This window comes from Papio anubis, chromosome 5 (genome assembly GCF_008728515.1).
Source record: "Papio anubis isolate 15944 chromosome 5, Panubis1.0, whole genome shotgun sequence".
In the NCBI taxonomy this organism is placed as follows: Eukaryota; Metazoa; Chordata; class Mammalia; order Primates; family Cercopithecidae; genus Papio; species Papio anubis.
Genome location: NC_044980.1, coordinates 73,462,536 through 73,478,101, shown reverse-complemented (window position 1 = coordinate 73,478,101; position 15,566 = coordinate 73,462,536). Strand labels below are relative to the sequence as shown.

At 39.9% G+C, this 15,566-nt stretch overlaps 1 protein-coding gene across 5 annotated transcripts in view; it reads right to left on the bottom strand.

Annotated features, from left to right (window-relative positions):
* Positions 1 to 12,505: 12,505 nt before the first annotated feature.
* FAM151B (family with sequence similarity 151 member B) overlaps positions 12,506 to 15,566 on the bottom strand; it is a 48,196-nt gene continuing 45,135 nt past the window's right edge. For 3 of the 5 annotated variants that reach the window (XM_017959705.3, XM_017959707.3, XM_017959706.3), the window contains exon 6: positions 13,115 to 14,780. In XM_017959705.3, the coding sequence (XP_017815194.1) occupies positions 14,609 to 14,780 (172 nt within the window). In that variant the 3' untranslated portion in view covers positions 13,115 to 14,608. The other 2 variants (XM_017959704.3, XM_003899872.5) reach the window with 2 other exon arrangements.

The window sequence follows — 15,566 nt, the reverse complement described above, 5'->3', positions numbered from 1 at the left end:
TTGCTTACCTTGCCTTGCCCATTCCTTCCCACCAAAACCACAATAAAGCCCCTTTCCCACCTTTCCCCCTTGTTCCTCCTGCCTCCCAACCAACCCGGGTTCTCCACATGTGGTGCTGCACAGTGTGACCCCCCCCCACCACCCTCGTCACCAACCCTGTTTCCTCTTGGGAACTGAGAGTAACAAACTCTTTTTCAATATCAGTTTGTTGTCTCTTTATTTTTTGAGACAGTCTCGCTCTGTTGCCAGGCTGGAATGCAATGGTGCAATCTTGGCTCACCACAACCTTGGCCTCCCAGGTTCAAGAGATTCTCCTGCCTCAGCCTCCTGAGTAGCTGGGACTACAGACGCGTACCACCACACCTGGCTAATTTTTGTATTATTAGTAGAGATGGGGTTCACCATGCTGGCCAGGCTGGTCTTGAACTTCTGGCCTCAAGTGATCCACCCACCTCAACCTCCCAAAGTGCTGGGATTAGGGGTGGGAGCCACTGCGCCCAGCCAGTATCAGTTGTCTCTTGATCTGTTGGCCTCACCATACCTGAATAATATTTAAACCTACTGTGTTGGTCCATTTTCACACTGCTGATAAAGACATACCCGAGACTGGGCAATTTACAAAAGAAAGAGGTTTAATAGGACTCACAGTTCCACGTGGCTGGGGAGGCCTCACAATCATGGCAGAAGGCAAGACATGGATGGCGGCAGGCAAAGAGAGAGCTTGTGCAGAGAAACTCCCATTTTTTTTTAAACCATCAGATCTCCTGGGACCCATTCACTATCAGGAGAACAGCATGGGAAAGACTCACCCCCATAATTCAGTAATCTCTCACTGGGTCCCTTCTACAACACGTGGGAATTATGAAAGCTACAAGATGAGATCTGGCTGGGGACACAGAGCCAAACCGTATAACCTACATTTTAAAACAAGAAGACATAATGCAATTGGAGATGATATTCTTATACATTAATATTTGAGCTTATAGGCCGGGCGCGGTGGCTCAAGCCTGTAATCCCAGCACTTTGGGAGGCCGAGACGGGCGGATCACGAGGTCAGGAGATCGAGACCATCCTGGCGAACACGGTGAAACCCTGTCTCTACTAAAAAGTACCAAAAACTAGCCAGGCGAGGTGGCGGGCGCCTGTAGTCCCAGCTACTCGGGAGGCTGAGCCAGGAGAATGGCGTAAACCCGGGAGGCGGAGCTTGCAGTGAGCTGAGATCCGGCCACTGCATTCCCGCCTGGGCGACAGAGCGAGACTCCGTCTCAAAAAAATAAAATAAAATAAAATAAAATTTGAGCTTATATAGCCTTATGCCAGTATTCCTCAGATCTCATTTCTAAGTCTCCAAGAGGGCCAGATGGTGGACCATCACAAACCCACCAGATTTACTGGCGCTGCCCACTGGCCTCCCCAAGGTGACATCTGTCTTTTGTGTACCTTCTTTGAATGTCTACCATTCATTTTTTTTTTTCTTTTTTCTTTTTTTTTTTTTGAGATGGAGTCTTGCTCTGTCTACCAGGCTGAAGTGCAATGGCCCCATCTTGGCTCACTGCAACCTCCACCTCCCAGGTTCCAGCAATTCTCTTGCCTCAGTCTCCTGAGTAGCGGGGACTACAGACGTGCACCACCACGCCTGGCTAAAATTTCTTTTTTTTTTTTTTAAGTAGAGATGGGGTTTTACCATGTTGGCCAAGCTGGTCTCAAGCTCCTGACCTCAAGTGATCTGCCTGCCTTGGCCTCCCAAAGTGCTGGGATTACAGGTGCGAGCCACTGCACCAGGCCTGAATGTCTACCTTTCTTTTTTTTTTTTTTTTTTTTTTTTATCTTGAGATGGAGTCTCACTTTGTCACCCAGGCTGGAGTGCAATGGCGCAATCTTGGCTCACTGCAATCTCTGCCTCCCAGGTTCAAGAGATTCTCCTGCCTCAGCCTCCTGAGTAGTTGGGGTTACCGTCACCCAACATCACGCCCAGCATTTTTTTGATTTTTAGTAGAAACGCGGTTTCACCATGTTGGTCAGGCTGGTCTCGAACCCCTGACCTCAGGTGATCATTCTTATAAGAGAAGGCCAGGAAAGGAAAAACTGGGAAGAATAGCTCACACAACAAATCGCAAAAACAATTCAAAAGAATGTCGATTAGCTGGAACAATGGATCAAAACCAAAAACCTAAAGTGTAAGCATCATAAATACCCACATTTAGGTTTTAAAATCAGTTGTATAAGATTAGGATGATCAGCAATTTATATGTTTAGTGAATTCTTAAAATCTTATGTTACCTCGGCATCCATTTTGAATATGAGTTGGACTTTCTCATACCAGAAGCAAGGTTCAGTCACCCTTGACACACTGCTAGTTCTACACCGCCTCCCACTTCCGCAGCATGGTTGATCCAGATACCTGCCTTATGTAACTGCTCCTGGGGACTTCCCTAAGGAACAACTAGATACACCCTGCTTGACTGGCCCTGCTGACCCTCACACCTCACATGGATTGTGCAGGTATGCCACAGCGGTCACCTCTTAGTCGCTGTGTGACCTCCTAGAACCCATGCCTGATTACCTTTTTTTTTTTTTTTTTTTTTTTTGAGACGGAGTCTCGCTGTGCTCCCAGGCTGGAGTGCAGTGGCGTGATCTCGGCTCACTGCAAGCTCCGCCTCCCGGGTTCACGCCATTTTCCCACCTCAGCCTCCCAAGTAACTGAGACTACAGGCGCCCGCCACCACGCCCGGCTAGTTTTTTGTATTTTTAGTAGAGACGGGGTTTCACCATGTTAGCCAGGATAGTCTCGATCTCCTGACCTTGTGATCCACCCGCCTCGGCCTCCCAAAGTGCTGGGATTACAGGCTTGAGCCACCGCGCCCGGCCATGCCTGATTACCTTAAACCCACCAATTCAGATTCCCCTTGGGAAACCTGTTTGGATAACACCCTGGACCCAGTAAAGGCGTTGACCCCTGGGTCCCTTCCTCTCTCTCTTCATGTACTCCCTGACATCCCTGCATGTGGCCTCCAGGTATACTGTATACCCCAGGACCTGTAAGTAATAAAACGTTTATTTCTTTCTTATGTTTCTCATAATCATTGAAGGGATGCTTTGCATCTTAATGATCCTAAATTGAAACAACATGGGGCAGTTAATTAACTAATGCAGGTTTGTTGGGAGTGCTAACAGCCTGACTACATTATTTAATCAGTGTCTACTCCTGAATCTTAGCACTCAGAGATCAAATATGAAACGGTGTTTTTAATTCTAGGTACCATATCTTAAACTAAAGAATATGCAGTAAAAGATGAAAGTGATAGAATCTAAAAAAATTTTTTTAAATAAGTAAAAGAATTGTTGCTTAGCTTGGAGATAAAAAGACTCAGCTGAGATTAGATGGCTGGCCTTAGATACTAAAAGAACCAATGTAATGACTTATTCAGAGTCCTCCAAATAAAGATAAATTAGAACCAGAAAATTAAGTTACAGAAATATTTCAGTTCTCTCTTAGCTACTGGAGCTGTCTATCTATGGAAAAGCCTGTCCTAGGAAGACATGAGTCACCATTTTTGGAAAGAGGAAGAGGAGATGGACATGGAAGAGGAGATGTTAAATCAGAGATGTAACAAAAAAGATTCCATTCGCTGAATAATCTTTAAAGTCTTTTTAAATAGATAGTGCTTTGAGACAATCTTTACTTATTAACAGTTCCAGATTTAGCAGAAAAATTTGAAAACGATTGAAGTTGAAAACATTTCAAAAAGGATCTTCTTGTCAATTAAAAAAAATTGCTATCCTACCCCTGCAACTCTGAGCCCTACTGATACTGATACCACTGATATCAATAATCTGGCATCCAAGGGAAGAATACTTCTACCAAAGGATACTATGGTAGTTCCCCTGAAATGGAAGCTGAAATAACTACCTGGTCATTCCAGTTTCCTTCATAGGAGATAAAGGGGTCATGGTGTTGGCTGGAGTGATTCTTAGAACCACAAAATAGGAGCTACAAGGAGCATGGGTGGAATCTGAGGAACCCATGGAACACCCCCTTATACTATCATGGCCAGACACAAATGTAGATTATCTCAACTATACACAGGCAGGACTATCAAGGCCTCAGAACCCCCAAGAATAAAGGATTGGGGTGACCACCAGGTACTTAGCTGGTCTGGAATTCCCGGGCTCAAGCGATCTACCTGCGTCAACCTCCTGAGTAGCTGGGATTACAGGGAGGCACCACTGTACTCAGCTGGAGTTTCCTGTCCACAGCCATTGGAAGGGGCAGCATCGGGAAAAGGCCCACACATCTGCCTGGAGAAGTCTGGAAAACACTCCTTGACCCAGATTGGGGGTGGAGCTGCATAGGCTGCTTGAAGAACTCATTCTATTCTAAGCCAGAGTTTTCCCATTAGCCTCTGAATTGACAAAGGGCAACAGACTCTCACACTGAATATTTCAATTAAATTTTTTGAACTTGGTTATATTATTTCACTCCAAGGAAGGGATAAAGAAGAAAGTGGCAATGACCAGTTACTGAAGATTCAACAGTAGCAATCAAACCCAGACCAGTTTAGTTGCCAGATTTAGTCAGATTGGTTCCTTCGGCAAGCAGAAGTATAGACACCAAAGGCAGCTTTCTTGAGAGGAGAGGTGGCTGGGTGAGCCCCTTTCAAACTCTGCTGGCTTTCTCTCCATTCTGAAGGTGGAATTGTGTGGATAGTTTTATTGTTTAATATTATGAAATAACTGAAATTTTTTTTCTCTTCCATAGAGATGGGGTCTTGCTATGTTGTCCAGGTTGGTCTTGAACTCCTGGACTCAAGGGATCCTCCCATCTCAGCCTCCCACAGTGCTGGGGTTACAGGTGTGAGCCACTGTGCCCAGCCTTGAAACTATTCAATTATGTAGTAGAGATTACTAAGAGGAGGCAGTGGGGGAGAAGGATGGTCTTTAAGAAACTGACAGGATTACAAAAGCAATCTACAAATTCAATGCAATTTCCATCAAAATACCACCATCACTCTTCACAGAACTAGAAAAAACAATCCTAAAATTCATGTGGAACCAAAAAAGAGCCCACATAGCCAAAGCAAGACTAAGCAAAAAGAACAAATCTGGAGGCATCACATTACCTGATTTCAACCTATACTATCAAGTCATAGTCACCAAAACAGCATGGTACTGGTATAAAAATAGGCACATAGACCAATGGAACAAATAGAAAACCCAAAGATAAATCCAAATACTTACAGCCAACTGATCTTCAGCAAAGCAGACAAAAACATTAAGTGGGGAAAGGATATCCTATTCAACAAATGTTGGTGGGATAATTGGCAAGCCACATGTAGAAGAATGAAATTGGATCCTCATCTCTCACTTTATACAAAAATCAACTCAAGGTAGATCAAGGACTCAAATCTAAGACTTGAAACTACAAAAATTCTAGAAGAGCATCGGAAAAATCCTTCTAGACATTGGCTTAGGCAAAGATTTCATGACCAAGAACCGAAAAGCAAATACAATAAAAACAAAGATAAATAGCTGAGACTTAATTAAACTAAAGAGCTTTTGCACAACAAAAGGAACAGACAGCAGAGTAAACAGACAACCCACAGAGTGGGAGAAAATCTTCACAGTCTATACATATGACAAAGGACTAATGTCCAGCATCTACCATGAACTCAAACAAATTAGCAAGAAAAAAAGCAAACAATCCTATCAAAAAGTGGGCTAAGGGCCCATTAGTGATGCTCAACATCACTAATGATCAGGAAAATGCATATCAAAACCACAATGCAATACCACCTCATTCCTGCAAACATGGCCATAATCAAAAAATCAAAAAATAACAGATGTTGGCGTGGTTGCAGTGAAAAGAGAACACTTCTACACTGCTGGTGGGAATGTAAACTAGTACAACCACTATGGAAAACAATGTGGAGAGTTCTTAAAGAACTAAAAGTAGAACTACCATTTGATCCAGCAATCCCACTACTGGGTATCTACCCAGAAGAAAAGTCATTATACAAAAAAGATACTTGCACATGCATATTTATAGCAGCACAATTCGCAATTGCAAAAATGTGGAACCAACTCAGATGCCCATCAATCAATTAGTGCATAGTAAACTGTTTTTTATATATATGAGTGTGTGTGTGTATATATATATGTATGAGAAATACTACTCAGCCATGAAAAGGAATGTGAATTAATGGCATTCACGGCAACCTGGAAGGGATTGGAAACTATTATTCTAAGTGAAATAACTCAGGAATGGAAAACCAAACATTGTATGTTCTCACTCATAAGTAGGAGCTAAGCTATGAGGATGCAAAGGCATAAGAATAATACAATGGACTTTGGGGACTCAGGGAAAAGGTGGGAAAGGGGTGAGGGATAAAAGACTACAAATTGGGTTCAGTGTACACTGCTCGGGAGATAGGTGCACCAAAATCTCACAAATCACCATTAAAGAACTTACTCATGTAACCAAATACCACATATTTCCCAAAAACCTATGAAAATAAAAAATTAAAAAAGAAAAAAAGAAACGGGCAGGATTACATTTTTTTTTTTTTTTTAAAGAGTATCTTAGAGTGAGTTCAGGGTCAGGCGGATAGGATTTTCATTTTTCTTTCCAAGTTGGTATGAAGTAACATCAAAGAGCCATTGAGAAATATAGCCACACCTGGCTCTTTTCCATCCTGATGGGGTCAGTGGTATTATCTTAACACTCTGTCACCCAACCTAAAAATACTAGACTCCTCCCTCTCCCCCATACTACTCATTCAACTACAAATTATTCCTTTTTAACCTTTTTCTTTTCTTTTCCTTTGTTTTTTTTTTTTGTTTGTTTGTTTTTGAGATGGAGTCCCACTCTGTCACCCAGGCTGGAGTGCAGTGGTGCAATCTTGGCTCACTGCAACCTCTGCCTCCCGGATTCAAGCAGTTCTTCTGCCTCAGCCTCCTGAGTACTGGGACTACAGGTGTGCGCCACCATGCCCAACTAATTTTTGTATTTTTAGTAGAGACGTGGTTTCACCATATTGGCCAGGCTGGTCTTGAACTCCTGACCTCGTGATCCACCCGCCTCAGCCTCCCAAAGCTCTGGGATTACAGGCGTGAGCCACCACGCCCGTCCATAATCTTTATTTCTTGAGCCTCTCCATCCCCTTTTGGTGTCTCCTTAATTCAGGCCTTCATCTTCTTTCACTTTGAGGATTCCAAATCTCCCAATTGATTTCCTCCTTCTCACCATCATAATCACTTTTCTAACATTTAAAACTGATAATAATGCTTCCCTAATTAAAGTAGTATAATAACTCCCACTCCCTAAGAAAAGCAGCCAACTCCTTACTACAGAAAATAAATCTGGTTCGTGTCTCACAGTGTCATGGCCCCAGAAACATTTCTGAGCAGGTTGATCAGGCTCTTTCCCGCGTGGCTCAGGTGCCTGAGTCTGAAAGGTCCTTCCCCTGTCAGTCTACCCGGTGAATCTTACTCATCTTTCGAGACACAGCTCGTGTTCCCTCCCAATTAAAACAGACGGCTGTCTCTTTGGGGACTACTCCACAAGCCATGTGTTATTCCATCATAGGAGTTTTAGCAAATATTCAACTTATCATTTACAGGTCTCTCTCCCAAGACTAGATTACTGTAAGCTCCATTTCTGAATTACATAGGGACAACTATGGAATTATTTGCACAGCCTCAGCATATCAGACATTGTTTAGATGCCTGCCCCTTCGCTCCCCCATCTACCCCCCAAGTCCCTACTGAGCTGTGACGTCTTGACATGAGATTCCGTCATGAAAGATACAGGTGGCTGGACAAGCTGGTTCCCCAGACCAAAGGCTGATGGATAAAAAGAGGTAATTACTATGAAGAGTAAGAGTAACATTGATGTGGAACACTAGGACACTGGAGCCCAAGCTCCTGCTGCTTAGGTCTGGGAGCTCCCTTGGATCTTGCCCTAAATAACAAGGTCAGAGATACAGCATGTGTCTATATATTGACTAGGTACTTAATTTTCTTTGTAATTACAGAAAAAACAAACAAAAACAAAACAAAACAAAACAAAACCCATGACCCCAACTCCAACAAAGAAGCAAATTAAAAACTGTTCCAAATTACTTTTAATCATTTCCCACTGGATAAGTACATACCTGGCTAATTAACAAATTATACCACTCACAGGACAATAAGCCACTCTATTAAAAGCCTTTGAATTTTTGAACAATTGATTTTCTTATTAAAGTCTCTTCTGGAATTAGGATTGCTCTGCCAGTCTTGGGAAATAGCCTTTGGATGCTATGTGATCTTAACATCACTATATTAGACATCAACTTAGAGGGGACAAATAGGTGGCACTTAACCATTATGTTGTGCATTTGAACTTCTTTGCAAAAACTTTCTATGCATACAAAGATATACACTTTTATTACATCATATATATGCTTTTTTTTTTTTTTTTTTGAGACGGAGTCTCACACTGTCACCCAGGCTGGAGTGTAATGGCGTGATCTCTGCTCACTGCAACCTCAGCCTCCCGGGTTCAAGCGATTCTACTGCCTCAGCCTCCTCAGCAGCTGGGATTACAGGTGCCCGCCACCACGCCCAGCTAATTTTTTGTATTTTTAGTAGAGACAGGGTTTCACTATGATGACCAGGCTGGCCTTGAACTCTTGACCTTGTGATCTGCCCACCTTGGCCTCCTAAAATGCTGGGATTACAGGCATGCGTTACCATATCCAGCCATATATATGCTCTTCTACAACCTGCAGTATGCTGTAACATCTTCCCACGTTAATAAAGGTTGGGCCGGATGCAGTGGCTCATGCCTGTAATTCCAGCACTTTAGGAGGCCGAGGCGGGCAGATCAGCTGAGGTCAGGAGTTCGAGACCAGTCTGGTCAACACGGTGAAACCCCATCTCTACTAAAAGTACAAAAAAATTAGCTGGTTGTAGTGGCACATGCCTGTAATCTCAGCTATTCAGGAGGCTGAGGCAGAAGAATTGCTTGAATCTGGGAGGTGGAGGTTGCAGTGAGCTGAGATCGCTCCACTGCACTCCCGTCTGGGCAACAGAGTGAGACACTGTCTCAAAAAAAATGAAAAACTAAAAAAAGTCAAACTTTCAGTTTCTGCATAGTATTCTATTGGATTTCTGTACATCAAGGCCTTTAAAAATATTATTGAAAATGGATATATAATTTACATACAGTAAAATGCACAAATATTAAATGTTACAACTCAATGTTTTTTGCCTTGCCTATGTACACATCAAAATAACCAACCCCCAGAACAAGATATAGAACATTTTCAACACCCAAAAAAGTTCCAACATGCTCCATCCCAGACAAAACCCCACAGAACCACATAGGTTACTACTATTCTGACTTCTAGCACCATATATTAGTTTTTACTATTCTTGAAATTCATATAAATGGATCCAGATAATATGTATTCATTTGTGCCTGCTTTTTTTTTTGCATGATGTTGTTAATAATCATCTTTATTGTTATATCAGTTCAAACTGTTTCAGTGCTGTGTAGTAATTTCATTGTATGAATCTACCATTATTTATAAATTCTCTTACTGATGAAAATTGGGGTTGTTTCCAGTTTTTGGCTATTAAGGATAAAGTTTTTATGAACATTCTTTTACAAGTCTTTTAAAGCAAACATATGAGCACTTTTCTCTTGAGTATATGGCTATAGATAGAGTAGCTGGGTCTTAAGGTAGAGATATACTTATCTTTATTAGAAACTCCCAAACTGTTTTCCTTTTTTTCCTAAAAGGTGTTTTTAGTCCTTATAATATTAACCTTTCTGGTAGGTATGTACTGGCATTTACTGTGGCTTAAACTTGCCTTTCCTGAATAAGTAATGCTGTTGAATTCCTTTTCATATTCTTTTGGCCATTTGAATTATTTTGTGTGTGAAGTATCTGTTCAAGTCTTTTGCCCATTTTTAGTCAGTTTTTTGGGATTTTTTTCTTATAGTTTACAGGAGTAATACACACTTTGTCAGATATGTGTCAATGGTGTCTTTTCTGAGAAGTTTTAAGTTTTGATAAAGTCCATTTATCAACGTTTCCTTTTATGGCTAGTGTTTTCTGGGTTACAAGAAACCTATGCCTACCCCAAAGTCCTGAAAACATTCTCTCTTATTCTCTTCTAAATGCATTAAGGTTTTAGCTTTGACATTTTGGCCTAAGATCCATCTCAAATTATTTCTATATGGCATAAGGTAGGGACCAAGGTTATTTTTTCCCATATGGATAGCTATTAAAATTTTACTTTTCAACAGAATACATTTTATAATTCTCTTATGTGTTTTTGTTCCTGACAACAGTTTAAAATATACCTTTAAATATTAATCTAAGTGAGGCTGGATCCCTGCCCTTTGGTAGGCCAAGGCGGACAGATCCCATGAGGCCAGGAGTTCCAGACCAGCCTGGCCAACATGGCAAAACCCTGTCTACTAAAAATTCAAAAATTAGCCAGGCATGATGGCACAGTCCTGTAATCCCAGCTACTTGAGGGGCTGAGGGATGAAAATCACTTGAACCCGGGAGGTGGAGGTTGCAGTGAGCCGAGATTGTGCCACTGCACTCCAGTCTGGGTGACAGAGTGAGACTCTGTCTCAAAAAAAAAAATTAATCTAAGTGATATCAGGCTTATAGATTTCTCAATATATAATTTTATACCATAATACTAATATTTTAAAAAATACTATCAAAGGTAGGACAATTACGTAGTAAAAATAATATTCTGGACAAGTGAGTTTTACTTCGAACTTCAACAAAAGGCAGTTTATTTATAAATTCACTTGTCTTTAGTAATGCATGGTCTTTGTAGAAAATTCATAAATTACTTTTTTACTATAATTTTAAAAATTATTTTCTATAGCAGTTGTTGAAATTTTATAATGAAATTGCACCTTTTGTCTTTGGCAAACAGCCATGGATAGTAAAGTTTTAGGTTATGTATGATTTCACAAGAAGGATTCCATTTGACTAGAGCTGAATTTTCAAGTCGAAATACTACAATTGCCTTTAAGTATTTGTAGGTCTACAGTGTTTCATGTTGTATCTCTTAGTGCTATCTATCTATAATGGACATGATCACAGGATGTCTAAAAGAAGAGTAACTTTGCTGAGCATTCGCTATGTCATTGAGCTAGATGTCTCTATTACATGAATCTCACATAATCCTCACAACAACCCTTCCCCCACCTCTGTTTTATAGACAAGTGAGCCTGGAGTCAATGGCATTAAAGATTTCCCAAAGTCTATGGCTAGTACGGGATAGAGGTGGGGCTGTCAATGAAACCTGTCTGATTTCAAAACCCAAGCTCTTTTCTCTATATAGAACTACCTTATTCTCTAGGAGAAAAACGGTTGATTAACAAAAGGCAAATTACATATTTTACGACATTCACTAGTAAATTACTTGTTAATAAATCAACGCAGCAACATATTTTTCTGGATGTTTTTCTCAAGACTATGCCAGACACTGTAAAAGATACTTAAGCATGAACCTTTGCCATAAAGGAATCTACAGTCTAGCTGAGGAGACATAGTTAACATGCACGCGTCAATTAGTGAACATAACTAAATAGTTAAGATTAATGGTTAAAGTAGGATTTAGAAACCATTGATGTTGAATAAATTTTTTAAATGAGTAACTGTGTTGGAGCACAGCAAATTGACTTTTAGGTGGGACTGCATTATGAAGGGTCTTGAAAGACGAAAACTGAGTAAAATTGAGTTTAAGCCCTTGAAGGTTTTTGATTTGGCATAAAGAAAGAGGTATTTAAGAAAGTTTTGGCTGGGCGTGGTGGCTCACACCGGCAATCCAGCACTTTGGGAGGCCGAGGTGGGTGGATCACCTGAAGTCAGGAGTTTGAGACCAGCCTGGCCAACATGGTGAAACCCCATCTCTACTAAAAATACAAAAATTAGCTGGGTGTGGTGGCGCACAACTGTCTGTAGTCCCAGCTACTCAGGGGGCTGAACCCAGGAGACAGAGGTTGCAGTGAGCCAAGATCGTACCACTGCACTCCGGCCTGGGCAACAGAGCAAGACTCTGTCTCAAAAAAACAAAACAAAACAAAACAAAAAAACACCCAATAATAATAATAAAATAAAACAAAAAAAGAAAAAGAAAAGAAAGTTTTGTTTAGCAGAAAAAATCAGGTTATCTCTGAGTAGAGTGTGAGCAATGAGCCATGAAAAAAGTATTTCATAAAATTCTACTAGTAGAACAAGGACCTGAATGAAGGTGGTGGCAGTAAGAAACTTGGAAAACAAATGATATATTACAAAGACTAAAACTGCTCTCCAATAGTATATTGTTCACTATAAATCAGATACTATAGAAATAAGAAATACAAAAAAATATTTAGCCACTAGCATGCTTCCCAATGACATGGAAATTCTAGATCTAATAGTTTCAGGAAATGGATTAATCTTGATATAAGACAGCTGCTCACCCCTGTGAAAATTAAACACACTTTAAAAGCTCTCTTCCTTTTTTATTATCTCTGGAAAAAAACAGTTTTCTAGGAAAAAAGGAAAAGAGAGTACCATATTTTTCATAATCTCTGTAATGCAACTGCCAAGCACATGTGGTTTATACCTGTTTTATAACATGTGGATTCTGCCAATCATCTTTAGTTTATCAAAACTATTTTTTATAAAGGGGTGTAGAGTATCATTTTCCTGAATTATTATTAGACTAGGCCACGTGTGGAAATAACTCTCTTCTTTCCAAATCTTTTATGTAAGTGCACTATTATAAGGACATATGCCCACAGAGTAAGCACACAGTAAACGTTTCTTGATTAGATGACTTGGAACGTAAACCAATAACCATAATTTATATGGTAATTAATTCAGACCAATGGAGAGGATTATGAAACCAAAACACAGGAAATAATTGAGGAGAATCTTCTTCTTAGAGATTAACTTTGATTCCAATAGCTTGTTTAAATTCATGGTTTTGTGGTTCCAAGATGTCATAGAAAACTTGTTTTTTGTCAAAATGGTCTCTAATGTAAAGTAAATCTTCAATGGAATAGTTATCATTTTTTCCAGTCCAAATAGTCAGGCTGTACCTGCATTGAAATAAAACAGAATTATATAGTTAAAAGTGGAAGAAAGTGATGACTCATTCCAATAAGCCTAAAAATACTTTCATTTATCTCTAACTCAAATTCACTCAGACGAAAAAATTAATCAGCAACGGTGTAACTGTACTTTCATATTCCATTCTTTCATCAAGAGGGACTAGAGACAAAAAACATTCATACTGCTGTTGTCTAAATGACATAACTGCTCTATCTGAATTGCAAGTTGTTAAATGGACTAAGAAACCAGACGGGTGGCATGGGAAATGGGTCTAATTTTGGAAAAAGGAATAGAAGAGATTGTGTTGCTGATGGAGGAATCTGTAACCTGGGTTTGTTCAGGAGCCTCGTCAGAGTGAAAAGCACAATGGGAAGGGATTGTGAAGAGACACAAATGTCACTGATATCTACAACACTTAGAGTCATGTATGGAGGCCCTGCTGTTTCTTTTGGAGGTTTTTGTATGAGATACAAGAATGCCAAGAGATACCACTAAGAATGACAAATAGAATACATTTAGATCTTTATCTGATGAGCTGAAAACCAACAACCTATGTAAATTCATTATGGATGTAAGAATATGCTCAGAATGTTAATGTTACTTAAACTGTATACTTTCATTTCTTCTGGTGACACTACTACTGTTGCATTCAAGTCTAGGGAAATGCAAAGCTGTTAAGCAGTTTCACATTTATATTCCCTGTAAGCTTGTCAGAATCCAGGGAAAAATTTCCAAAGCATTTTTTCTGCTAATGATAAGGAAGAACTGCCTAACCAAGGCATATTTTCTTGTCATATTGACATATTCCTGCCCTTATAGGATGGTGACACCATTCTGGAAATACAACTGGGGAAAGCAATTTGGATATTGCCCCACAGCAGTATCATATTACAAACCAAAAAGAATTTTAAACTATAGCTCAGGGACACAGAAAATGAAAAATGAAAATTAGTTCTGAAACCTACATTTTTTGCTAAAATGGAATCTTTATTACTTTATCTGGGCACCACGGTGACAAATCTTATGAAAAGACATGGTTATGATCATTTAGGTAAAAAGAAGAGCTTCCCAGTATTATTTTGCCTCTTTTAATATTCACTTAATTCTATTTAGACTGAAATGGAAAAACCATTGCCTGAGGGTATCTTAAATTGTATTCATTGATATTAATTCTCAAACTTCATTTTTTAACCTTCTTTATTGTGAAATAACACACATAGAAAAAAGTACATAAAACATAAATATAAATTTTATCAGATTATTATAAAGTGAACTCCAGTGCAATAAAACAAATAGAACATGACCAGCAGTTGAGGAAGCACCTTGGTGTTACTGCTCTATCACAATCTCCTCTCCTTTCAAGTCTCCATGATCTTTAAGATTGTTAAGTATATGACAGAGAAGGAAACAGGAACTATTACAGAGTGAAGTAGGCTGAGGAGATGTGATAACTAAATTCAATGCATGTTCTTGGAGGGTTTTCCGGATCAGAAGAGGAAAAGAGGTATTGTTGCAATGGTTGGCAGAATCTGAATGGGGTCTGTGGACTGGATGGTACTGTTGTACCAATGCTGACTTCCTGACCGGGAGGCTGCATGATGGTAATACAGAAGCTGTCCTTCGGGGCGGTATCCTCCGGAGTACTTACGGATAACGAGGCTCATGCAGAAAAACATAAACAGAAAATTATATATGTATAGAGAAATAATGGACAAATGCAGGAAAATGTTCACAATTGGGGAATCTGGGTGAAGGAAATGTGGTAGTTTTTGCAACTTTTCTGTAAATTTAAAACTTTTGAAAAATAATCATAAATCACTCCTAGAAAAGACAGTAAAAAAAAAAAGAAAAAAATAAAAGGCAGGGCGCCGTGTCTCATGCCTGTAATCCCAGCACTTTGGGAGGCCGAGGTGGGCCAATTGCCTGAGCTCAGGGGCTTGAGACCACCCTGGGTAACACGGTGAAACCACGTTTCTACTAAAACACAAAAAATTAGCTGGGCGTGGTGGCGCGTGCCTGTAGTCCCATTAACTCGGCAGGCTGAGGCACGGGAATCGCTTGAGACTTGGAGGTGGAGGTTCCAGTGAGCCGAGATAGTGCCACTGCACTCCAGCTTGGGCTACAGAGTTAGACTCTGTCTCAAAAAAAGAAAACAAACAAACAAACAAACAAAAAAACAGTAAAAAAACAAAACTCCATTAAGTTACTTTTCAAATAAAGGATAAAGCAAAGTTATTCAAAGCAAACAAAAAGAAAGACAATGTGAATTGAGGTTAAAAAAAATCATTAAATAAGACCAAGAACACCATGGTAAAGGTATAATTCTTAATGAAGAGAAAATAGATATGAATGTGTACACAACATATAGCATATCATAAACATTTAAAAAGCAAAAACTATGAAGGTAGATGAGGAAATAGACAAAAATACTTTAAGAGTTGGAGA